The sequence below is a fragment of the Camelus ferus genome, chromosome 11 (assembly GCF_009834535.1).
Source record: "Camelus ferus isolate YT-003-E chromosome 11, BCGSAC_Cfer_1.0, whole genome shotgun sequence".
NCBI lineage: Eukaryota > Metazoa > Chordata > Mammalia > Artiodactyla > Camelidae > Camelus > Camelus ferus.
Genome location: NC_045706.1, coordinates 17,832,696 through 17,859,529, shown reverse-complemented (window position 1 = coordinate 17,859,529; position 26,834 = coordinate 17,832,696). Strand labels below are relative to the sequence as shown.

The following is a 26,834-nucleotide window of genomic DNA, read 5'->3' as shown; positions in this document are numbered from 1 at the left end:
TTCTCACTGTCCACATCCAATCCATCAGCAGCTCCCATCAGCTTTACCTGAAAACACACTCAGAATCTACCACTTCTCACCACCTCCTCTGCCACTGCCGGGGCCAGGCCACCATGGCCTCTCACTTGGACACTGCAGTGTCCTCCTCACCTTCACCCTCAGAGGTCTGCTCTCCCACACAGCCAAAGTGGCCCTTCGAGATGCAAGTCCAGTCACCTCCTTCTTCTGCTCCAAACCCTCCAGACCCTCCCTGTGTGACTCAGAATAGAACCTGGAGGTCTTGGGTTTTTACCCTTGGGTCCTCTTTCATTCCTGTCCTCTCTCTGACACTTTGCCCCTGGATGTCTTGTTCTTCCTCCACTGCCCCAGGGCCTTTGCACTTGCTGTCCAGAGCCCTGTGTTTCCGGATGCCTGCAGAGCTCCTGCCCCTGCTTTCATGCAGCACCTGCTCAGCTGTTCCCTTCTCCTGAGACCCTTTTTCCTTTTTCAGTTTTTCTCTTAGCTCTTAACAATGCCCAATATGTTACACATTTATCGGTTTTTCTGTACTGGTATGTAACGTCCTTGAAAAGAGAGATTTTATTTCCTGTTGAACGAATCTCTAGTACCCAGAGAAATACCTGCCATATTCAAGTCCCTCACCTGTTTGTTGAAGAATGTAGAAATGTCCCACCTGGACTCTTCCTGATGAGGGCTGAGCCTGCTGTTGGAACCCTGGCTGCCTTCTCATCGGTCAGCTTGGGGATGAAGGCTGTGGGAATGCTGTTTCCCATGGGCTCTGGGCTCAGGTAAGCCCAGCCAGGAAAGGAGAGCTCAGTGTTTGCGTGTGTCTACCCATGTTTGGATCCATCCAGGCAGAGTCCTCCCAGCAGTAAATCATCGCTGCACAGACCATGCGTTTGCACATGACCGAAGGGCTTATCAGCCAGCTCTTCAGCAACCTCCCTAATTGGTGTCATCTTCAAAAATGCCCTGTGGCTTCCGACTCCAGTTTTGCTTGTGAAAGCGTCTTCCTGCTTCTCAGGAGACACCTTAATGTAGCCGGCTTTTGGCTCTCCCCACACCAACTCAGTTCACCAAGCTATAAAACAAAGACCTAAAAATAGGTGTGATAAGCAGATCACGGTGATTTATTCCAGAGCTCCCCAACCCATGGCACCTATAGCTCCAGTGCCCTGTACATCCTGAGACCTCAGATGTCGCGGAATGAGGCTTGCCGGGGCAGAGTCTCACCTCCCCTCCCAGTCAGGGAAGGGGGGGCTCCCCATTGGGCCCTGCCTCTCCCCCCAACCTCTGACCTTTGGTTAATTTTCTGGGAGAAGGACTGTCAGTTGTAGTTTGGCATAATGAAGTTAATTGTATTAGAAATGATTCTTTTGAAGGCAGCGTTTCTTCTCTTAGTTGCTATTAGTGTTTAAATGGTTGTTTGGTCAGATGATTTGACATGATTAATGGAAAAAGTTATTTCAAGCATGATAGCAGGCATTTGAAAAATTAAGTTTTAATTACACAGGTCATATGTGAATACATTCTGCTTTTAAGATTTTAATTAAAACATTACATACAAAGCTAGTGTCTTTTTTTGGTCACCACCTGCAATCTCAGATCCTGTCCCAGAATCAATCCTGTTATCACCAGAGGAAAGCCACCTCAAGCACTGTTCACAGAGGAGTCCCAGGGCCTGGGTTCCAGGGGCGACACTGCAACAGACTCACATAATAGACCCAGCAACCCTGTGAGGTAGGAGGTGGGTACCCTATGCTTAATAACAACTCTACTGAGGTATGTAAGTCACATGCTGTGAAATTCACCCTCTTGAAGCTTGACATTCTCTCGGTTTGTGTGTGTGTGTGTGTGTGTGTGTGTGCGCGCGCATGTGTGTATTCACTGAATTGTACATCTATCACCACTGTCTCATTCTGGAACATTTTCATACCCAGAGGGAAATTGCATATCTGCTGGCAGCCCCTCCCGGTTCCTGCCAGTACAACCTCTGTTCCCACGGGTTGCAGGCTGTTCCAGTTGAAATTGCTCAAAGCTGGGAGCTGCAGCACTGAGGTGGCTTTACAGCCGGTTGCCACCTCTTTGTTGAAGGAGGGAGAGTGTGAAATGCTTCTGGGCTGCCCTGCGGGAGGGCTTCCTCAGGGTGTCCTCAGCTCTGTTTCTGGGGCAGAAGAGGGGGTCACTGGATCACTGACTCACTTTATAGTTGTGAGTGGAGCGAAGGGTCAGTATTCAGACTGCCCAGTGTTCTTCCACTGAATCCTGGGCTTTTCGTCCCAGACAGTTGCGGTGCAATGCCCAGTGACGTCCCTGCAGCTGCCAGTGTGCTGGGTCATTCTCTCACCCTGCCGGCAGTCTGGCACTTTGAGACCGAGAGAGCTGACATTCTTTTTTTGTAGCCAAAGCAGATATTTTTGCTGCGTGTGAATCATCTGAGGAGTGAGAATAGCAGGCAAGGAAGACAGGATCCTCATTATCACAGAAAAATATTTATCAGGCACTGACTGCGGGCACCGGTTTACGATGGTGGTACCTGGAATCCCACCCCAGGAACCTGACCCATCGGACCTTGATCACACACTTAGCATGTGCTGGGTGTTCAGGGACTGAGGCCCAGTCTCCATCCTCAAGTTTTAAGTCTTTGGGTTGGACAAACATCTGTGGACCATGGCGTTTCTATAAGGTGCACTGTGATAGTGAGCTGCTGATAAAGTGACAGGCACGCCTCGTGAACTTGGCCCCTCACTGCCCTTTCCCTCCTGCTCAGCAGGATAATCATTCTCCCCCAGTTTAATTTACAGGGATGTCTTGAGAGTAAATGAGATTGTGCCAGCCCTGACTGTGCTTGTAGCTCTAACATGTTGGGGTCAGAGATCCCTTTAAAGAGCTGATGAAAGCTTTGGACTTTCACCACAGAAGAATTACTCTGGGGCGCACACCCATATGATTTTGCAGACAATTTCAATTTCATGGTTTTTATGGACATCCTGAAACCCATCCATGGACTCCCATGGCAGCTGGTCATAACACCTGTTTCAGAGCTTATCACCTAAACGGTGTTTTTAAAATCCCAGATGGTAATTCATATTACTATTATTAAGAATACTGCTTCTCAGTCATTTCTATGTCAAAAACTTTTCTCCTTAAAAAAATCATTTGCTAAATGTTCCTTATGACTAGGGATTATTTAGATTCTTGAACCCCAAGGAGAAAGGAAAAACAAGTTAATGTGGTTGACCAGACTTTTCTCCTGTTCTGGTTTACTTGTATAAAATAAAACAGAAAACAGTGGCATAGGAGCACACCTTTAAAAAATATTCAAACAAAGCACATAAATCTGGATTTCAGGTATGATATCCTGTTTGGTTGTGTATTTTGGGGGCTACAGAGCCCACAGAGCTGTTTTGTGGGTGACAGTGTTAAATCCACTGCTCTTGTAAACCTGATGCTGTGGCACAGAGCTGCGGTGGCATGTGCGTAGGACGGCATTGGCCACGCCAGGCTTCCTGAGAGGCAGAGGCAGGATTGACAGGCACAGCTTGGTCTTGGTGCTGGGGGGAAATCTGCTGCGTGTGCAGCCTCCTTCCTGCCCCTCCCCGTGCTGGCAGGCGGCGGTGCCACCTTTGGCTGCCCCGTCTGCCCCCTCCTGCCGGAGTCCTCTCTCGCGCACCCTCCTCTCTGCTCCCCTGACGCAGCCCCTCGACCGGCCTCCTGGTGGAATGTCCTGTCCTGGGAGACATTGCATCACTGCTGCTGGGGCTCCTAGTCCTCAGGGCTGGTGTGACTCTGACCATGAAAGGGCTGAGGTTTGGGTTTCAGGGCTGCTGTGATATCTCTGTCCTAGGTGGCATGTCTCGAGGTTGGAATGGTAAGGTCACAATACCACCCGGCATCTATATATGGCATAGTATTTTTTTTCCTACTAAAGCACTTTCTGAGATCTCCCCTTATCCACCCACTGCACAGCCTGCTATTCAAAATGAGGCCCTCTATTCACTGGTCCGCATCTCTCTGGGTGGACTAAGATGTGGTCTGGCAGATGGTGGCAGGACCACGCGTGCCTGGGTGAGAGTTTCACTGGTGCTGTGGCTTAGTGATCAGCCCCAGGTTCCCCACCTGGATATGGGATCATGGGCAAGTGATGGCCTCCCTCGGCTACTCAGTCCCCTTGTCTGTGAGGTGGGAATAATAACACATACTTCCTTGGTTTATGTGGGGATTAAATGACAAAGCGGAGGGACTGTGAAGTTCAGGGTCCCCGAGACCTTACCCTCACTTGTTGTTGTTGCCGACAACACTTTATTTATTTATGTATTTATTTATTTTTATTGAAGTACATACAGCCAGTTACAATGTGTCAGTTTTTGGTGCACAGCACAATGTCCCAGTCATGCATATACATACATATATTCATTTTCACATTCTTTTTCATTAAAGGTTATTACGAGATGTTGAGTATAGTTCCCTGTGCTATCCTACCCTCACTCTGACACCAGTTGCAAGTCTGAGTGTCCCCAAGACCATCATCACTTCTAATACCGACGGCAAATTCAGTGGTTTCCATGATCACCCTCAGGTGCTATAATTCATTAGGAAAGACTTAAAAAACTTATTGGAAGAAAGAATACAGATTAAAATGAGCCCAGGGAAGAGGTACACAGGGCCGAGTCTAGGAGAATTCTATGCATGGAGCTCCTGATTGTCCTTTCCCACTGCAGACACAGTCAGGTGCCCTGCGCAGCTGACCTTAGTCTCCAGCCCGTCTGGAGGTCAGGCTGATACCACGTGGCTCAGAGCGCCCACATAAATCACATCGTTAGACTGTCCGGTGTGGCCCTAGGCGCCCAGGTAAACAGACACTCTTATCAGGCAGGACAGTCCGAGGGCTTTGGATCACCTCCCAGAACCAAGAGCAAGGCAAAGGCCAGACCTCTTTCTGTGAAGATGGATTTTTTGCTACACAGACCCAGTGCCTGGTATGCAGTAGACTTCAGGGAATTGCTCTTAGCTCTCATTTTTATGCTCCAGGGTCAAGGGGAAAGAGCGTGGCCTCCATTGTCCTTCTTTCTCCCTTCTCTTTAATTATGTTTGTTGTCTTGGGAGGGGATCACTCACCTTGCCTGTTTGAAGTTAATGTGGGGTATGTTTTTGCAGATAATAAGGCCTCTTGTCCATATGGTGCTTTGAACCTCTCAGGTTCGCCTGTGCTTGTTTTAGCCTCACAACAACTTGATAAGATGGGTAGATAGGTGTTATTATTCTGGTTTTACAGGTGAGACAGTGACGTCATAGGTGGCTTGCTGAGTTGCCAGGACTCAGGACTGATAAGAGTGGCAGTCCTAGGTATCTGTCAGCTCCCTCTGTTGCTCCCCGGGGCCATGCCGCTCTGGTTTATGTTCTCAGCCTTGGACCAGACCCACCTGGGTTCAGATCTGGTCCCCGCCACATCCAGTCTCCGTGATCTTGGGCAGATTCCTTCACTGTTCCCTTTCCCTGTAGGATCGTTGTCAGAATCACGTGAGATCAAGCAGTAAAGGGGGGGCTCATAATACTGGCAGCTGATGTGGAGTATTAGTCCCAACTTTGCACTGTTACTCTGCTACTGTAATATGTAACATGTAAACCGTTTTGCTAGGTGTGTAAGGAATTCAGAATGAGAAAATTCCTCGAATATAAAGAAGGTAGTTCATGGTGAATCATTCCTTCTTTTTAGATAATTGCCAAATAATTAGCTAAATAAATGATAAAACCATACTTGTTGCTTCCAAACCTCCCACCTGCTAGCCTTCAGCTAGTCTCTGCCTTCAGCTTCTGGCACTGGCCTCTCCTCTCTCCTGGGAAGCCCTACATCTCCTTCTCAGCCCAACTCTGCCCCCGTGGATGCTCAGCCCCCACCCCATTTCATGCTTTCCTTTGAAGCCTAATCCAGTCATAGTTTCACCTTTCTTCGACAATTTGATTAATATCTGTCTCTCCTGGGCCCTGAGCCCCTCGAGGGTGGAAACTGGGATGTGATCTCCCAGATCCAGCATGATGCACTACATGCCTTATAATCGTAACAGCGAGTGGGGCTGAGGTCTCTTCCTGCCTCCAGGGCTGGGTTCCCACTTTGGAGACACTGGCCTTGCTGCCCTGGCTGCAGTGCCCACAGCCCCAGGGGGCCTACACACCTCTGTGCCCCGTGTTGGATGTTGGAATGCTCGCCGACCTCCTCTCTCTGGGGAATGTTGTCATTTCCTTTCCTTTTCGAGGAGTGCCAAGTGCCAGGTGCTCGTCTGTGCTGGCTTTTAGCTCTGCGTGCTGCCTGGGAGGAGCGGCGCCCTGGATGGGAGGCAGCAGCTAGGTGGTTGCTTGGACCACGTTGGACATGGTTTCCTAGGACTGGCTGCCTCTCGCTTGTGCATTAACATAGCAGCCTCCAGGCAAAGCCTCTGCGGCTAAGATTTAAGAACATCCACGTGGTAGGCTCCCAGTTTTAACCTCATTAATCCTGTCTTGTCCACCCGATTCCCTTCCCTGGGTGTCTGACTCTGTAACACCCCCACCCCTTCTGCAAGTCCTCTGGCAGAAAGAACACCGTCCCGGTCTTGAGCGGACCTTCTCCAGCCTGGGAGGGGGAGACAGTGCTGGGCAGACTTTGGATTCAGACAGGGTGGGGTTCCCTTCTGGCTGTGCTGGTAATTCTGTGCCTTGAATAAGGTCTAAGCTGTTAGGACTTCATCTGTAAAATGGGCAGATTGCCCCACCCATGCTGGCCCTCGGGCCATGTCAGCATATCCTCCTCTCCAAAGTTTATCAGGTGGGGTGGAGAGCTCCCTCTCCGGTCTTTCCTGAGCCAGGACCAAGAGCTCTGGGACCCTGTGCTCAGTTCCTTCTTTCTCTTTCTTCTCTCCTTTTGCTATTTAACAACAATGCAAGGGCAGAATCGCGCGAAAGAGGCTGGCAGGCAGGCAAACAGGAGGAAAGGAGAAAGAAGGCATCCTTTTTAGTTTCTTCCTTCCTCCCCACACTTGCATTTCAAGTGCCAATCCCCCCGCCCATCCTGCTTCGTGTGGGCGTGTGGGATACTGTCCCGATAAACCAGGATGCTAGAGCTGTTCTTTCTGTTCGTGTAACATACGTGCTTGACGTTGAGCTGTTTCCAAGTATTCCAGTGTTTCATTCAATGACCAAGGTAGTTTTAGGTGTGAAACTGTTTTGTTTTATCCTTGCTTAGTATGGAAGGTCATCCCTTCGTTACTCTGTGTGAGGCCAGTTCTCATATTCGGGAGCTGGTTATTATCTCTGTTGGAAAACAGCCAGGCTCCTTCCTCCTCTCCTCTCCCCTCCTCCATGCCTGTCCTCAGACTCAAACACAAAACAAACAAGCAAGCAACGAAGCTGCTAATCTCCCTGCTTTATTTCTTTTCCTGGAGGGAATGAAAGAAGGAAGGAGGGGGGTATCTCATTTGATTTCTCGGTTAACAACAAAAGGATGGGATGAGTGCAGTGGTGGGGTGGGGAGGGAATTGAAACCATGTTTGGAATTTCAGCCAGAGCAGTGATGGCCTCTCTGTATTACCTTACACTTGTTCCCCAGGCCACAGATTTCCTCTGTCATATCCCATATCTCTGAACACTCCAGGAATCCACCCTTTTTTACTGAATTCATAAATCTGTTTTAGTTACAATTCTGTCATTTTTATATGTGCTGTCACTCTGATCCTTAAAACAATATTTCAGCAGCCCTTTATCTCACACGTTTGCAGGTAGTATTTTTCCCCCTTTGTTTTGCTATCTAGGCTGGTTCACCTCAGAATTTGCTGAGAATGTGCTAATGAAGATAGAAATCTTTATGGTAAAAGTGGCTTCCAAAGGCAAAAGTTATCTTTATTTGTCCACCTCACATTACTTCCTTAGGGTTTGGCCCTTCTGCAGGAATTTTTCTCAGTTTTTATACTGAGTAGAGTGTTCTCTTCAGCTGAGTTTGCAGAATGTAAGATTCAGGGTATAAATCTGGCCTTTTCTCACCCGGTGAATTCTCACCCATTACACTTGGCGTTAGATGCCTATTCATCTCACACGAAGATCGGTTCATCACATCTAGACCCATTTCTTGTCTCCTTAATCTTCCCACCTATTTTTTCCTGAAAGGACAGTATGTCTCAAAATACTGCCACTTTTGATGTGATAATGAGCACACTTTATTTCTGATTCTGATGGTGCCCCCCCCCACCACTTCTGCCTTTTCTCCAAGGATTTTCTTTTATGTAGCAGCCTCCAGTATTTCTATATTGCAACTTTGTTTGCTTATTTTTTTATTGGTTGTTATCGCTGCCTTTTCCTCTTCTCTCTGCTCTTCCCTTCACAGTGTTGTTTGAGAAGTTAGCATCACCTTTCTTTCCCTGACCCACTGTTAGTCGTATTTCTTTCCAGATTCCTTTGTGCTTTCTTCTGCAAGAAATATTGCTCATGTTGACAGACATCTCTGCCCTTAATTTCCTCTCTCAGATTTCTTTTAAGAATTTGTGGGAAGCTTTCATTTCTCCATCAGGTATAAGCAGTGTCACTTACCCCACTGACCCTGACTTCTAACAAAGGTAACACCAGGTTTTCAAGGGCACGTTCAGTTCACTTTTGTCCTCAAGAATTGGGGGTCATTCTTTGGTAGGTTCTGAAATCAATCCCGAAATTTCTTTTCTTTCCCAAACTCCAGTTTTTCCATCCTGGGGCTGTGGGGCCTTCTGGGCTGAGTGTGAATCACTGACACTGTCCTTGCTGGTCACTGACACCCCATTGTTGGATTCCAGAGCATAAATCTGTGGGGAAGCTCACTTTTTTTCTTGCCCTGAGAAGACTGAGATGGTATTAAGGGTGAGGACCTGGTTTGGCCTTCTGAGTGTAGGAGAATTAAGAACTTTGCTGAAAACCTCTGACTCTGCTGACCCCTGGAACCACCAGCAGCACTCAGCCCCCAGTGCCTAGTTCCCCATAATAGGCCCCAGGAAACCCTAGGACACTTTCTCAGGCAGCAGAATTTGGCCTGAAGTCAGTAATGACCAATCTCAGTTACCTGTATTATCAGGGCTGCTCACCAGACTCAGAAAACCTCCTTTCTTTTTTGTCAGTCTTTATGGAATCAATTCTTATGGATACCAAGATCCCTGCTGGACGTCCTACCTTGGTCAAGATTCTTTGCTCCCTTCCTGTCTCTGTCTTTGCATCATCAGCACTTAAAAAAACAGCAAGAGGGAAGCTGATGAGACAGGAGGGAAGGGGGCAGGGCACAAACAGAAGAATGACACAGCAGTTAGCACCTAGATGGCAGAAGATGCAACTCCCAGTAGACCTTGAGCCTCATTATGGGCTCACTATAATATATTAGCATGACAAATGACACACCTGCAGGGGCCATGAAGGTTCTGAGGCTAACCATAAAAAGTCAGAAAGTGAGTTATGGCCCAATTTCTGGGAATCCCCAGCCCCTTCCCCAAAGTAGTTAGGATAATCCTCCCACTTGTTAGCATATGAAGTTACTGAGCCCATAAAAACTACCACCCCTACACCTCGTGGAGGCTCCCTCTTGCTTTCTGAGACGGCCCATGTTCTGTCTGTGGAGTGTGCATCTACTTTAATTGTAATGCCTTGTGGCCTCTCTGACCTTCGGAGATGGCCTTGTCTGGCCTTGTCTATGGAGTGTGTATCTCTCTGAATAAATCTGCCTTCACTCTACTGTGGCTCACTCTTGAATTCTATCCCGCACAAAGCCAAGGACCCTCACTTGGCAGGATGCATCCCAGGGGCTTGCCTGAGACCCCCATGTCTCCTGTATCACTGGTAAGGCTCCAAAATGATGCACTGTTGACAAACAATGCCCTGCTGGCAAATGGAGTTCTTTTTGAAGTCACTCATGGGACCTCTTTCCACCCTTCTAGCTCCAGAGCTTGGTTCATGGTGTCTCAGTCCTGACCATCCTTGTCCCACCCTAACATTTCTTCTAGGGCAGAATCAGCGACACCCCCCACCTCCCTCGCCCTTTTCTGGGGATGCTTCTTGTGTAGGGACGAGCAGAACTATGGCATGAAACCATGAAGCACAGAGCTAGGTGTACAGATGAGAGGATTGTCCGTATGGCTTCCAAATATCTACCCAAGTGTGTGTCTTTTGGAGGAGGCTACCGCTGGACGAATGCTCTCCAGAGAACACAGAGGAGACCAATGCTATGATCTGTGGTTACTATGAATAGAGTTGCCTGTGCACGGCAAGTTCTTTGGTGTGTGTGCCTTGATTAATGTCATGGTGCCTTGGTCCCTGGGGGTCTTGTCTGGGGTTTCAATTTAGCCCAAGAAATATTGGCTTTGTTCTGGCTACACTTTGCCCAGACTTTCGTGACTCAGCACTTTCCAGCTCTCTGATGCCCGTGACTTTGCAGAATGAACAAGAGCTGCTCATTCAGCTACCTTCTCTCTCATGTTGAAGATTATTAAGGCAAGGTGATGGCTGTAATTTATACTCAGTAATTTGGTTTTCCCTTCTGGAGTGCTCTATCAAAAGAGTGGTCTCACCTGTGACTTCAACTAATCAGCTTGTGTGGTGTCTTGTCTTTTCAGTATACTTGAGAATATACCACATTCATTAGATTCATTCTTTCCCTTTTTTCATTAACACGCTTCCATTTTGATTGCCACTATCCTCAGGGGCGGCTGGTTCAGCGAGAGGCAGATGGGGAAATGTGGTGATGACCGCTCCCTACGCACTGAGTGCTAACGGTGGGCTAAGCAAGTTTACCTGCAGGACCTCATTTAACCATCACCGTGGACCCTATGAGGAAGTGTTACTCTGCATTTTACAGATGAGGAGACAGAAACGGTTATCTGCCCGATGACACATGGCAAGTAAGTGGCCAAGTCAGGATTTTAACCTGAGCCCATCTGGCTTTAAAGGTGTGATCTTAACTGTCCCTAGAGAAATGTCTATTTAATGAATATAATAATCACACCAAGATATCTGAGGCCAGGAGGGAAAGTGGATTAAACTCTTTCACAGGCTGACCAAAGAGAGAAAACATTTCAGAGATTTAGTATCATTTTTCTGGGAGAAGGGTGTCTCATTTTGTCTTATCTGTCTGGCTCCTCCTCACTGCTGACTTGCTGGTGGAGTCATCCCCAAATAGTTCAAATAACACCACTTGGTTCAAACTTTTGTTTTGATACCTCCTCGTAAGCTGTGTTTCTATGCTGTTACTTGGCTCATATGGATTAGCGAAAAAATTAAGTTTCTGTTTTCTGTATGTATATTTTTTCAGTGAATAAAACTAAATTTATTATTTGAAAAAATTTCATGCACATGATAAAAATGCAAATGGTATAAAGGTATATATAATAATCAGTAAATCTCTCTTCTTTCGGAAACATTCTTTTTTATTTTTTTTTTCCCCTCTTCAGTTTCTTGGGTCTCTTTCCAGAGATATTCCCAACTTAAATAAATCTCTTTTTTTATGCAAAAAGGAACACATGCACACTATTTAGCTGACTTATTGAACTTGTTTTAATAATGTATCTCTGAAGAGATTATTGCCTGTGAACACGTAGAAAACCACCCTTGTGCTCTTGTCTTATTTGAATCTTATTCCACTGTATGAATTACCATGATTTACTTGCACAGTCCCTTTTGATCTGGGTTGTTTCTAATAGTTTGCTGTTACTGACGGTGCCACAGGAGGCATCCTGACACATGTATCGTTACATGCATGTACGAGTCCCCTGGAAAGATGCATCTCTGTAAGTAGGATTGCTGGGTAGAAGGTGTATGAGTCTTTGTTTTGATAAAAAAATAACTATTCAGGGCAGGAGAGTGCCTTTCTGCCCCACTAGTCTGCCATCATCTCTAGATTTCATAGCTTTTAGTTAAATACCTGCTACCACTCACAGAACCCAGGACACTGCCCCACAAACAAAACGTATGTAAGCAAAGTTGCTAATTAACATGCATCTTAGTAGTTTAGAATATTTGCCCGAGATCGCCAGTTTTATGGCTTGAGCGTTCAGCCCAAGGAGTGAAAGGCTTAGGAGTTAACCACAAGCTTAAGATATTAAAGATTCTGCACAATGTGTGTGTGTGTGTGTGTGTGTGTGTGTGTGTGTGTGTGTGTGTGTGTGTGTGTGTGTGTGTGGTTCTCTGGCACCAGCTGGGTGTTTTATAATTCAACTCAGTTCTGACACTATGACTTGGAGACAGTGTCAGATACCACCGGTGAAGGGCTTAGTCCCAAAAGACTGTCCCCTCACCCTGCCCCCCACCTTCAGAGGCCAGGTTGTCACCTGTGCTTCTGACTGACCAGCTATAGATGGACGGTTTCACCAACCCCCTCCTTAGGTTCTTTTAATTTCCTAGCATGGCTCACAGAACTGAGAGAAACATCTTACTGTATCACTGGTTTATTATACAAGAAACAACCAGATGGAAGAGATGCATAGTGCAAGTTATGGAGAAAGGGTGAGGGGCTGCCATGCCCTCTCCAGGCTGTGCTCTCCGTGAATCTCCAGCCTGGAAGCTCTCCAAACCCTGTCCTTTTTGGATTTTTAAGGAGGCTTCATAACGTAGGCCTGATTGATTTAATTGTTGCCCGTGGTGATCGATTCAGCCTCCAGCCCCTCTCCCCTCCCGGGAGGTCCCAACCCTCCAATCACATGGCTGGTTCTCCTGGCAACTAGTTTCCATCCGTTTGTGCAGTCCACCAAAAGTCACCTCATTAGTGTAACAAAAGACACCTTTATCACTCTCAGCATGGGAAATTCTCAGAGTTTTAGGAGCTCTGTGCCAGGAACAGGGTGAAGACCAAATAAATATTTGTTATAAATCACAATACCACAGCTATGAAGAAACATTATTTCCTGCCCTTTTGTCCTGACTGCTGATAAATAGGGCAGTGGGCAGACCTGTCCCTTCCCGGTGGCAGCTGGTCTGCCTCAGAGCACAAATGCATTTGCACAAAACATTCACACTTTCAGACCCAGAGACGATGAAACTCAATCTTTTGGCAGCAAATACTAAATAACATGCATTTAGGATTACAAAGTCACAACTTCTTCATAACCATAGGCCTTGGGAAGAAGTTGCTTAAACCAAGAAGATCATAATGCATTTTTTATAAAAATTAACGAGATGAAAGTTCATCTTCCCAAATTACGTTCTGTCACTTGCTTACTTCTCTACAATCTGGTTTGCACAAAATATTCCCAGTTCACACTGAATTCCATTACTTGCTCCTCTCCCAATCACACACTGTGTGTGTTTGTCAACACATTTACAGCTGTGTAGAAGAAAGTGTTGTGTTTTATTCTTTGCATTAAATTTCTTACATTTTTGGATTAGGTTGCTCAACAAATAATCTTGTTTCTAGTCTGTGTTTCTTGGGAGAGCAGGTTTAAACATTTACCCCAATCTTTAAAAAGGAAAAAAAAGGAAGAGCCAATCCAGATGACAGAAGCAGAGAGGAGCACGGTGGCTACAAGTGCCTGCGTGAGCTGGGAGCACGGAAACATACCAGCAGCCCTGAGGCTGTGTTCCTAAACTGCTGAGACACCCCTCTTGGCTTGTGGAGATCCAGTACCAGCTAATGAAGGAGTTGTCCTTCCTTCTTTTCCAGTAAGCTTTTTACTAAAGTATCACATACCTCCAGAAATAGTAAGTGAACATTCGATGGCTCTACATGCACTGAACACATCCCTAAAAACCCATTTGCAGATCAAGAAACAGAATGTTACCAGCACCCCAGAACCCCTTTGTCCCCTTCCAGTCCATCCTCCTCTCCAAAGGTTGTTAGTTTGTCTGATTTTGAATTTCACAGAATTGAAATTATACAGGGTGTTCTCTTTTGTGTCTTTCTTTTACTCACTGTTATGTCTGTGCCATTCATCTCATTGTAGCAAGTAATGATCCTTTGTTAATTTTCACTGCAATATAGTATTCCATTAAATGAGCATAGCACAGTCTATTTAATTTTACTGTTCATAGATATTTAGGTTGTTGTAGTTTCTGGCTATTATAGGTAATGCTGTCACGACCATTTTTGTACATGCCTTTTGGAGAACATATGTACGCTTTTGTGCCAGGTGGTAGACTTGCTGGGTCTTTGGGAGTCTTAGTAGGGGCTATAGGACCAGATCTTGCCTATTACTAGACTCTCTGTGGTCATGCATGCTTGCATTCATTCATTCATTCATTCATGTGCTGGGCACTGTGCAAGACATTAGAATATGGTAATGAAAAGATGTGGTTTCTGCTCTGGTGCAGACATTAATCAAACACCAAGATGAGGAGGTGTAATTGCAACAGAGAGAAGTGTTAAAGAGGAGAGAAGCAGGGACATGGGAAATGGATCTGGGCTCAGAGAAGGAGTGGTACCTAAGGGAAGGGTTCCCTAAAGAATCGACACTAGCTGAGATTTGAAGGATGAAGAGGAGTAAGCCAGGGGATGGGCAAAGTGTTCCAGGCAGTTGGGGGAGCATGTGGGGCACATTCTTGAAGCTGAAGGGACGCCAGGGTCCCAGAGCACAGAGCTGGGATCAGGGGGCAGAGAGAGTAGTGAGGCGGACACTGGGGCCGAGATGGGGGTTGCGGGCCTTTTCTTAGAACAGTAGGAAGCCATTGAGGTGTTTGAGAATGTGGTCACATGATGCTGTAGGAACCAGGAGGAGCTCTGCCTTAATTCTTCTGTTTGTTCATCCTCCTGTGAAACAAGGTGGGGCTGGGCTGGCAGCACTGAGTGTTAAGAATGACAGCTCTCAGAAGGGACCATCGGCCACGTGGGCAACCTCTTGGGCTGATCTGCTCATCTGGACCAGGCATCGGGTGATGGCCTGTTAAGGTCTGTGTGGGCTTTATGTGCCACCCCGCGGACAAAATCAAGACACCTTTTGTCATTCTTCTGTCTCTTACCTCTCCCACTGGTTTTTGTTTATTTGTGTGTTTTGTTCTGGTACCTTCCCCGTAAAAAAGGCAACTGACTTCCATCCTAAAACCCTCGTGTCACCTGTGACATGAAGCGCTCTTGTAGCTCTCACCCCAATAAAGCCCTTCAACCTTACCTGGCCCCACACCCCCCCTGCAGCATTCCTGCCCGGGCGAGGCTCCTTCCTGGCCCCAGCATTCCCAGAGTCTACCTTCCACCTTCCTTCCCGATGTTCCCCTTGCACAGAAGGTATCCCTGATTATTCACTGAACCTGTTCTTCAAGTTACCTTCACAGGGAGGTAACTTGATTACTTCCCAGTCAATACTTATTTGCCCCTTCCCTGTCTTCACCACTACTGTTGTTCCTGGGGACAGAGCAGTACTGCAACATTTCTTTGCATGGGTGGTTACTTGAATTTCCTAAGGGAGATTTGGGAAAAAAACCTATTTAATATTTTAACATAAATTCTGATGAATGACATAACCCCCACTTTTGTAATAGAGCCTGTAGGAATTCAAAGCAGGCAGGTGTTCTTGTTTAGTGCTTCTCAGTGGGGTGGGCGGTGTTAGCCCCTATGTGTGGGGCATTAAGGGAGCTGGAGGTGGAGAGTGTAGTCTGAAAAGATGCTGAAAATGCAGATGACAGCCATATATGAGATACGACTACACACCCACCAGAATGTCTAAAATTTAGAAAGACTGACAATACCAAACATTGATAAGGATGTGGAGAAATTGGAAGCATCATTCATTGGTGGTGAGATTGTAAAATGGTGCAGCCACTTTGGAAAACAGCCTTGCCAGTTTCTCAAGAGGTTACACACAGGTTTACCATATGGCCCAGCAGTTCTACCCCTAGGTGTGTCCCAAGAGAAAAGAAAACATATGTCCACACAAAGACTCATACATGAGTGTTCACAGTAGCGTTATTCATAATAGCCCTGAAGTAGAAACAGCTCAAATGTATGTCAACTGATGAATGCATGAACACAGTGCAGTCTGTCCGTACACTGGAATATTATTTGGCCATAAAAAGAAACGAAGGATTCATACACATAGCTGAAACTCTCATATGCTGCTTGTGGGATGGTAAAATGTTCCAATTTTGAGACACAGACAGTGTGTACTGAAGTTAAATATGTGTCTCCCCTCTAACCATGCTAGTATACTATTAGTCATATATCAGGAGCACTGAGTATGTACGTCCACAGAAAGACTGTGCAAGGATGTTTATGGCAACTTTATTCATAATAGTTCCATTCTGGAAGCAACTTAGTGGTTTCCATCAACTGGCAAATGGATAAAGAAATTGTAGTATATTCATATGATGGAATACCACTCAGTAACTTAAAAGAACAGACTACTGGCACACACTTAATATGAATGAATCTCACCAATAGGCTAAATGGAAGAAGCCAGATACAAAAGAATATGTGTGACATAATTCTAGTGATAATGAAGTTCAAAATCAGGCAAAACTAACACTTGATATTAGAAAAATGGTTACCTTGTTGGGGAGGAATAGACTGGGAGGGAGATATATGAGAGAACCTTTTGAGGGGCTGGAAATATTTTATATATCCTGATCTGCATGGTGTTTGGATGGATATATGTGTATGTTAACAAGATTAGCACCCTCTATGCACTTTACTGTACATTTATTTATTTCATGATTAAAAAAACAAATTTTATTCTATGAAAAATTTTAAATTATCTTTAAATATGTATTTTAAACATTTAATTGAATTTAAAACATTTGAAAACCAATTTAAAAATTGACTTGGCTTACATCCTAGTTGTCAGCTCCTGAAGACAGAGACCTTGTTCATCCCTGTCTGGGGGCCATTCCCAAGCGGACGGAAGGCTCCGCTCCTCGGTTGCGGTTTTCCTTCACGTCAGCAGAAATAAAATGGGGGCCAGGGGACCTTGCCCAGTCTCAGGAGGGCCACTGCAATCAGTCTGCTCTCCTTCCAAAGGAAGTAAATGGTGCCTCAGGATCTTCAGACACAGCCTTCCCTGCAGGGAACCTGGTGAGGGGCTTGGTGCGACATGGAGGGGCTGATCTATGTGTCATTCTTCTGTGGAACTCAGGAGACCTGTGCTGGGAGCCTAGGCTGGCAGCACTGACTGGGTAGGAAGGGCCCATTTGCTGCAGCATTAGTGGCAGGTGTTTGAAATGTTCCCCAACTATTCAGAATCCTTCAGGGAGCTGGTACATAACGGAAGGTGGGTGGGGCTTGTTGGTTTCCTTCCAGGAGGCCGCTGTTGCAGGCGGCTTTCTAGCTGGACAAGGGAAGTCAAAGGGGTGTCTTACTGTTTATTGAGTGTCGGCTGGTCTCCTGGAACTGCTATCTGCACACATCTGAGTTAGCCTGTGTTGGTGTCGCTGCTGTAGACTAGCTGAAGGCGCTCGAAATCTTGCTTTGTTTTTAGGAAGGGGTTCAACTAGGAAACCAAGATATCTTTGCAAGAATCTGCAGTCTGGGAGGGTGTTTGTGTAACACACAGTGATTGGGTGCCTTCTCTGTGTCAGCATATGCCTGGCGCTGTCCTAGACCCTGGACATTCTGAAGTGAACAAAAGAGACAGAATTCCCGTCTTGATGATGCTACATTCATCCGCAGTCTTTTCTCAAAATAGGGTTGTTTCATTGAGCTGCCTGATTTCTTAACACCTCAGAGAATTTTACATTAGGAAAAAGTGCTCGTGTGTAGACATAAGGAAGAAAGAAGTCAGGGAAGAAATTTGGGAAGCCTTCCATATAGAACTCAATCTGAGGACTGATCTGGTTGGGGGAGGCAGAGTGGAGGGTGGAAGAACTTCAACATCAGTTTGAACCTCAGGCAGGGGCGGGGGGGGGGCGACTTCCTGGAGGGATGACTTTGGGCACCTTTGATCTGTGAAACATTAAAATAATCCCCTCTGGCAGGATTGTTGTGAAGACGAACTGAGATTTCATAGGTCAAGACTAGCCTGAACACCAGTAGGGGGCTGTCTTGGCCCTCAAGGTACGAGGCTTCCCAAGCGCACCCCACACAGCAGCAAGAAAGCCTCACGCAGCGGGCCCACCTGTTCTGGGTGTTCTCAGCCCCGGCTGGGCGGTCGCCCCTGCTCCCTGCCCTGGTGCCAGACCTGCTGCAGCCTTCCCTGATCCCCAGCAATGCAGACTTGTCTGGGAACTCAGGCGCTAAAGCAGCTTGGCATTTCCGGCCAACTGCTGAGCTGAGACAGGTTCATGGTCAATGCCTGGCCAAGGAGGAAGTCTGGTCGGAGGCCCCAGGGCCGCTCGCCTCAGAGTTCTGGAAAGACGGCTGTTCAGGATTTTTATAAAATCGGCTGCTTGGGTGTGTGTTTGGTGGCCTTGGCTGTGGGTTGGGTGGGGTACTGTTGACCCTGGAAAGTTGGGACGCTTTTGTTTCTAATGGACTTGCTTAGTGTAGGTCACCAGGCTTGTGTGGTGGAGAGAAAACGGAATTTTTTTTTGAGGTTGGGTGTTTTGGCACCAGCCAGACCTGAATGGCTCGGCAGACCTGGGCCCCTGCGTTAGTACCAGCTGGTGTGCGTGCTTCATGGATGAGGGAGGGTCTGGGAAGAGAAGGTTGGCCAAGGTCCAGCTGGAGAGGGAGGCCTCAGGGGAGCTGATGGGAGCCCAGGGCAGGGAGCTGCCTTCTGCAGAGTCAGGCTACGGACCCGCCAGAGAGACGAGCCCACTTTCCCTCCTGTGCACCCACAGCTTCCTCTCCCATGGGACTTGGGGCATATCGGGGAGGGGGCACAATTTGTGGCTACCTTGACCTCCACTGGGAATGGGCTGGGGGCGCCTTCCTGGGTTAAGGTGACTTGGTTTCTTCACCTTCCTCAGGAGAATGGTCTCCTGGAAGCAGATCTCGTATCATTATTTCTGTGAAAACATGTAACACACTTCCTCCAGGAGACAGGGCTCAGCAGACACGCAGGACATCCACGAGAGCTCCTGTGAGTCCAGAGAGAGGGCTCAGAAGCCAGCTGCAGCCTCAGCGATCCTGCGTGTTGGGCGCTTCTGCCCAGGGTAATGAGCGGCTCCTGTCTCTGGGGCCCAGGTCCTTCCCTGCCTTACTGCCTGTCTTTGTCTTTTCCTCTGATTCTGTGGGGTTCAGCAGGGCTTCCCTTCACTTCCTGACCATTCAAGATGGCAGACCCCTCCAGGTGGGCCGTGCTCCCCTCGGCAGCTCCCTACACTTCTTGTCTCCCGCCCCGCTCTGCATCTTTGTCTTTGCCTTCCGTTCCATTTTTTGTCTGTGGCCTCATCTCCCCCGCTCCCCATGCCAGAGGCTCCTGTGGATGAGCTGAAAAGCACACATTAAGTTTTTTTAATTGAAATACATTTGACATGTAACACTGTGTAAACTTAAGGTGCACAACATGTTAATTTGATGCATTTATATGTTGTGATATCACGACCACAGTAGTGATAGTTAGCACCTCTATCACATTACATAAACTATCCTTTCCTTTTAGTGGTTGGAATCACTAAGTCCTAGTCTCTCAGCAAGTTAATGATTATAATACAGTATTATTGTCTATTTTCACTGTACTGCTTATTAGATCTCTGGAGATTACTTAGCACTCACTGTGAGTTTGTACCGTTGCACAACAGTTGTCCTATCCCCTCAACCCCAGCCACCATTTTACTCTCTGTTTTTATGAGTTTGGATTCTTTAGATTCCACATATAAGTGATATCATATAGTACTTAGTTTCTCTGTCTGACTAGTCTCTCACCTAACGTAATGTGCTCAAGGTCCATCCATGTTGTTGCAAATGGCAGGATGTCCTTTCTTATGGCTGAATAGTATTCACATATGTATATACCACTATATATACCACATCTTTTTCCATTCATCCATTGATGAGTGCTTCTTAAAATTTTTTTTTGTAAAAGCTTTGTTGAAATATAATTCATTTCCATATGAATTTTAAGTTCAACCTGTCAATTTCTACAAAGAAGCCAACTGGGCTTCTAAAATGATTGTGTTGAATCTGTTCACATTGGTGGGTACTTAGGTTGGTGGGTACCTGTTTTTGGCTATTGTGAAAAATGCTGCAGTGAACATGGGAGTGCAGAATCTCTTCACTACCCTGCTTGCATTTCCTTTGAGTATACACCCAGAAGCGGATTGTTGGATCATATAAGCACAGGTATTTAAGATACCTTATAGTGGTTACGAATGAGAAGAAACTGCCTGCAGAGGTACCGCAGGAAGCACAAATATTAAGGAAATACAGGTCTCCGGCTCTGTCATTTTCCCAAGCTTCTGATTTGGGAATCCAGGGACCTCCGGCCATTTTCATACTATATGCCCTGGCGCCAGAAACTCCATGTGTCTGAATCTGAACTCATCCTCCTCTTGCCCCGGCTCCTCCTGTTCTGTACGACACCACCCCCGACTCGGAAAGCCAGAGATCTGCAAGTCATCCTGGATTCTTCCTTTACCTCATCTCTGCCCCTACCCTCCATGTCCAGTCATCAGGTTCTGCCAGCTTTCTGTCTTCAATTTTTATGAATCTATCTCCTCAACAGGACCCCTGGACCTTGGTCTGGAGGGTGGGGCCTGGATCAGTTCCCTCACAGTGTGTGCTCTCCTGGACATTTTCTGGAGCTGTTAAGGCAAGCTCACTGAGTCTCTCAATCTCCAGTGGGGAAAAAGAATCTCCCTTTTACACATCATTAAGTCAAGGCTCAGAGGGGTTCAGTGGCTTGCTGGAAGGCGTGAGGATGTCAATGAACTAACTGGGCTTTAAACTTCTCGTTAGCTTTGCTCCCAGGTTTGTCCCTCTTCCCACCTTCTCGTGGTCTGCAGACCCACAGTCTACACAGAGCCACACAGACACCCCCACACCCCCACCTACGTACACACTCTCAATGCCTGCATTGGCCCTTTGCTGTCTTTTTATTAGGTGTTCCTTATTGGAAGAAATAGCTTCCCTTCACCAGAGAGATTTATCAGTGATCCAGATCTCCAACAATGGAAACTCCAGACCCCTTTCAATATGGAGGAAAATAGAGCAGGATGATTAAGAACACAGGACCACGACAGTGTCACATATCCTGGGTGTGAATTCCAGCTCCTCCACCTGCTAGCTGTGTGACTTTGGGCAAGTTACTTCACCTCTCTGAGCCTCACAGATCTCATCCATAAGGAGGAAATGCTAGGAAAAGTACAAGGAGAATTAAATGGAGTAGCACCTGTCGAGCGCTTAGCCCAGTGCCTGAGACACGGCAGACTTGCAGGATGCCAGTGGTTCCTGTGGGCCTGATGCACTTCACCCAGAGCCCGCGAGGATGGCATTCCAGACCCTTAGATCCTCTTGTGAGGAGGAAGTGGCAGGGAAACTGTAGTCTCCGCAGCCACTAGCCGATGCTTATTATTGGGATGGCAGGGATGGCTACCAATGTGATAAGAATATAAGGGTGATGTGAAATATAAAGAACTTGGTGGAAAGTTATTAACTTTGAACATTATTTTTCAAAACGTGGTCCTAGACCAGCAGCAGCGTCACCTGGGAACCTGGTAGAATGCAAGTTCTCGGACCTTACTCCAGACTTGTGGACACACAAAGTCTAGGGGTGGATGTTGGCAATATCGTGCTTTAACACACCCTCCAGGTGATTCTGAAGCCTGCTGAAGTTTGTCAGCCACGCCTTAGAATTAAAGAGCCAGTCCGTTACTTCATTTCAAATAAGTTTAGATGTACACATAGCAATTGAGGAAGAAATCTAAAGATACTTTTACTTGTACAAAGAAAAGAAAAAGTTTCTGGCAAAGGTGGTGAGTCCATTTGGATCCTTTGCTGGTCTCATGGTGAAACACAGTGGCTGGCATGTGGACCAGAGAAGCCATGGTCGGAATGCTGAACAGTGGCCTCAACCTCGCCTCTTCCCAGTGCCAACAAGAGAAGTTCTTTGTGTTTTGTGGGTGTACCAGCATCCTTCTCCGGCATCCTGTCTGTCATTGTTGTTGTTGTTGGGGTCAGTGTTGTGAGCAGCTGCTCTGTTGTAGTCCCTCTGCCTTCTCATCCTTGTTCCTCCTGAGCATGAGCAAGCCCCAGCGGTGATGCAGAATATCTCAAAATAGTCACATTTTAAAAGTATCTCGCACCCAGTTCAGCAAAATACCCCCATCTAGTGGCAGGGGGCTGTCTGAGCACCCATTAGTGTAGCTTCTCCTTGGCGGACTCAGCCTGCATGTACCTGTTACAGAGCAAATATCACAATGCTGTCTGTGGAAGAAAAGACCCTCCTAATACAGCATCGGCAAGAAAGGGGCCATAAAGGAATGGAACATTATTTCCTCTAACTCCTGTGTTGTTTCTGCTGCTTCCTGCTTCTCTGAAGCCGGCACATCACCCTTTTGTACTTTCTCTGGGTGTCGCGAATCTTAGGCTACTTGTTCTCGTTGTCGTCTTCCTCTTCTGTCAGCGTTCTTCTCCCCCAAACCTCGGAGCTGAGATTTTTCTCTGCCTGGATTTTCTTCTATTTTATTAGAGCTGATTATTTCTTTCTTACTTTCTTTTGTATCTTCTCCCTCTCTTGGAAAGCCTCTCTGTACCTTTTCCCCCTCACCCCATTTGAGATATTCCCAGACTCCTTTGGGATGTGGAAGAACATCTTATCTCGGCAGGATCAGTAGCAGCCCTGGGCAGGCCTGTCAGAGCTGGGGCCCCGGGAGGGGAGGCTCTGGGGGTTATCTGGGTGCTGGGGCTGGTCTGTGGGGTGACAGGGGGTTAGCCCATAACTCTCACAGTTGGCGTTGGAGCTCAGAGCCTTGGGTGTCCTCACGTTCCAGAGCCTCCTTAATGACTCCAGCTGTTGGTAATAAACGAGGATGTTCCTTTCCCAAAATCATTCCTTAAAGCTGTAAAAACAGCAGTGATAGCTGCTGTATATCGAGGGTCCATTAGGTTCTAGCTAGCTCATGGGTTCTCAGACTTTAGCAGGCATCAGAATCCCTAAAGGGCATATTCAAAGACAGATTGCTGGGCTTGCCCAGAGTTTCTGACTCAGTAAGTCTTGGGTGGGGCCCCAGAAGTTTCAGTTCTGCCAGGTGCACAGGTGATGATGATGTTCCTGGGCCAGGGACCCCACTCTGAAAGCCACAGCCCTGGCTCATCTGACAGGTGCTCAAGGGGTTAACTGCATCCTCACAGTACTCTCTAAATTAGGAAAAAGCACCCCATTTTACAGACAAGGAAACGAAGGCAATGAGAGAGAACAACTTGCTGCAAGTCATGGATTGCGAGCAGCAGAGCTCAGGTTTGAACCTGCAGCCCTGGTAGCCGCTGCCCACCATCGAGCTGTCCCGGATCTCATGGGCTGCGTGGGCTGTGGAGGTGCTCGGGGTCTCTTCCAGGTTGTTTAAGAACCTGACACCTGGAAGAGCCCTGGGCCCCTCAGCCCAGCCCCCCATGGTTCAGGGAGCGGCCCGCGTTTCTCCAGGGTTTCTCCTGTGGCTGAGATCTTGACTCAGCCAAGTGCTCTGTCCTTTATCCCAAGTAGTTTAATGCTTTTAATTTAACTATTCATTGAGATTCTTCTTTGAGAAGAGTCCATGGAGGCCCACAGGGAATCGTGTCATCTCTGCTTTGATGGCCTTTGGCCATCTTTCATGGCAGAGCTGGAATTGCACAGGATGGAAGAGTCAGAGACCTTGATACTGCTCTGGGGGTGGGAGAGGCAGGAGCACTGTGGTAGAGAAATGTATGGATGGCAGGAAATAATCTGGTCGTCTTCTCAGTTGTAAAGCCTTTTTTCTAGCCCACAGCACCCCCATGGCAAGTCCTAAGCCAGTTTGCTGTCATTCTTCCCATGCTGTGCTCCACATCCCAGGGTGCTGACCCTGCAGGCAGCATCTCCTAGGTGTCTACTGGGTTTGACCAGTGCCAGTTGCCGGTGGGAGATTGGAGGGTGGAGGAAGGGAGGTGCCCGGTCATTTCTGCTCCTCCTTCTCCATGGCTGATGGCATCTTTGGCAGTGACTGACTGTCTCCCAGGGCTCTATCCACTGTCTCCTGTCCCCACCATCTTTTGTTTGCCTTCTCACCTGTATAACAAATTCTCTTTGTTCAAAATACTTGAAGTGGTTTCTCTTTTCCTAATTGGACCCTGACAAACACATGCATCTTGCCACCCCCCAGTCCCTGCCCAGATACTTGCTGCTCTGTTCTGACCGAACACACACCACAACGTTGTGATGTGTTTGCATACATGTCTTCTCCAGTAGCCGGGATCTTCTTAAGGGGATGCATCATATCTAATTCAGTGCCAAGTCTTTAGTGTTTCCCCAGTAGCTATTACTTGTGACATGCTCAGTTAATGTTTGATGAATGAATGAATGATTAACACGTGGCAGGGTCCAAAAATGCATAAAATCAAAGTATGCAACATTCAAAATTTGTACAGTAGTCAAGATTCATCACGTGGAAATATTGATGTATGTTGCTCCCCCCAATTTAAAATCGCAAAATAAGCATTGAACTTGTAGCCCAGAATATATATTTTTAAAACATAAATTTGAGGCTATGTGCTAGTTATCAACTGATATTTTACAAGCTGCCCCACAATTTAGTGTCTTAACACAACAATTTACTGTTTCTCATGATTCCGTGGGTTAGTACCCGAGGATTAAGTTGGCTTCACCCCGTCTTGCCTGGACTCACTACACTTGGTAGCTGTTCGGCTGGGGCTGCCTGGTCTTGGGTGGCCTCACTCACATCTCTGGGGCCTTAGAAGAAATGGCTGGAATAGTTTGTCCTCTCCCTTTCCATGTGGAGCCTCAGCCTCAAGGAGGCTAGCCCAGGCTTGTTCAACAAGCAGCCGTATTCCTAGAGGGGGAAGTGGGAAGCTCTGGGGCCTCTTGAGGCAGAGGCTTAGAAGTCAAGCAGCATCACTTGCTGTGTGGCCTGTTCCAAAGCAAGTCACCAGCCCAGCCCAGATTCAAGAGATAGACTCCACCTCTTTGAAGTCTTGAAAGGGCTTCAAAGAATTTGTGGCCATATTTAATCTACAGTAGAGTAATTCTCATTACAAAACATTCCTTATTAGAATATTCAGTGACTTAAGAACAGCTTCTTGGAGGAGATTTAAAAGACGATTCAGTAACTCAAGGTCCCCAGAGAGCGACCCTTTGTCACTGATTTTTTTAGTTCTTTGTCTGACCACCAGGTGGCAGCATTGCTAAGTCAACCTGGAGTATTTCAAGGTCAGTACCAAATTCCACGTGGGCATGCCCTTAAAGCTGAAGGATTCTTGTGATTCCGCGTTGGGGGATCAGGGCTGAGTGGTGCTGATCATAGAGGAGTCTTGGGATGAGGACTGTAACGGGCATTGGCTGCCCCTCTGGAAAGGGACTTGTCTCTTGTGTTTTCCTTATTCTTACAGAACTGTGATGGGAATAAAGATCAGTGAAGCCTCTTTACCTCCTGGGATGGGAGATTCTGCAAATGTAAACAAATGAAACACTGTAGATACCCCATCACAATAGACACAACCACAAAGAAGTATTGTTTGTAAAGTTTTTGTACTTATGAGCTACCTATCAAAATGACATTGTATTGATTTCATTACAGTGTTGTAAATTATTCTACACCAGTGCCTTCTCTGTCCTCTACCATCATCAAGTTTACCATTTTGTAAACTTAAAAGCAACAGTGTATGCAAAAACCGGGGACATCTGATTGAGTTCTGTAGTCTGGTTCGTCATATTGTGCCAGTGTCAAGTCCTGGTTTTGATAATGCAATACAGTTACATAAGCTGTTACCACTGGGGGAAGCTGAGTAATAGGGACATAGACCTCTCTGTGCTATTTTTGCCGCTTCTTGTGAGCCTATAATTATTTCAGAATAGAAAGTGAAAAATATCCTCTCTATAAATAACCCCCACCTGCTTGTGTAGTACTGGTATTTGCATTATTGGTTGAGAGAAGATAGTTGAGCCTTGATTTTAAAAAAAGTTCTTTTTTTTTTGATCGTTCTGCCAGAGTAGCACCCTCTCCTCCCTCTTCAGATCCACCGGCCACTTCCTCAGTGCACAGGCAACCCAGAGCCCCTGCTAGACCAGCTGACCAGCTGTGCAGAGGAGCTGGCGCCAAGGACATGGAGGTGCTGTTACCTCCCTTCCTCCCCGCTGGACTCAGGTCCAGTTCCAGGTGCCTCCTACATCCAGGGCTCTGCCTTTAAATAAGCACTTTCCATTTACGATCATAATGGTGTCTTGCAATGCTCTTCCAGGAGAGGAACTCACAGGAAGGCACTTTTAGACCCAGAGTCAGGAAAACTAACTCTTAGGGATAAGGGACTTGCCCAAGTTCATAAATAACTGATGAACCCAAGGCTAGCATGCGTGTCTTGACCTTTAACCTAGATTTTCCTTGCCAATTTCTAAATAGGGTAAAAAGAGACAAAATTTTTTCAAGTGGAGTAATAAAACTTGTTTTGAAGTTTCCGTGTTTAAACACTAAGCCATTATTTCACATGTTTTTATTTATTGGCTTGCTCTGTAAAAATACACCCTATGATGTTCACACATTGTTTGAAGTAGAGAAATGGAACTTTCTCTTATGAATAAGTGGAGAAAGTGGTGTTAACTTTTTTTTTTTTCCCACCAACGAGAAGACAATAGGTAGCAACTGGCTTAGTAGTTCTGTGGCAAAAAGGTATTTCCTGAGATTGAATCCATGGCGAAAGGAGACTGTGGTTCTTAGCTGAGCAAAGAACGTGGGAACGATTCTGTTAAAATGTAAGTCAAAGCTTTGAAAAATATAATAGCACCCAGCGTGCTTGTCAGTGGCCGCCACACCAGGGAAGTCAGTAAGCCGGGTGAGAAGGCTGTACCATGGGTCCAGCTCTCAAAGACCTCATGGTC

At 46.7% G+C, this 26,834-nt stretch overlaps 1 protein-coding gene across 4 annotated transcripts in view; it reads left to right on the top strand.

The window, feature by feature from the left end:
- The window catches only part of RBM20 (RNA binding motif protein 20), a 180,880-nt gene that overhangs the window by 68,733 nt on the left and 85,313 nt on the right, over positions 1-26,834 (top strand). The window contains exon 1 of one of the 4 annotated variants that reach the window (XM_032490952.1): positions 10,686-10,877. The exons of 2 other annotated variants lie outside the window; for them this stretch is intronic. In XM_032490952.1, the coding sequence (XP_032346843.1) occupies positions 10,864-10,877 (14 nt within the window). In that variant the 5' untranslated portion in view covers positions 10,686-10,863. Of the gene's footprint in view, positions 1-10,685; positions 10,878-13,474; positions 13,630-26,834 lie in introns of those variants that run through there. One more of the 4 variants, XM_032490951.1, reaches the window with a different exon arrangement.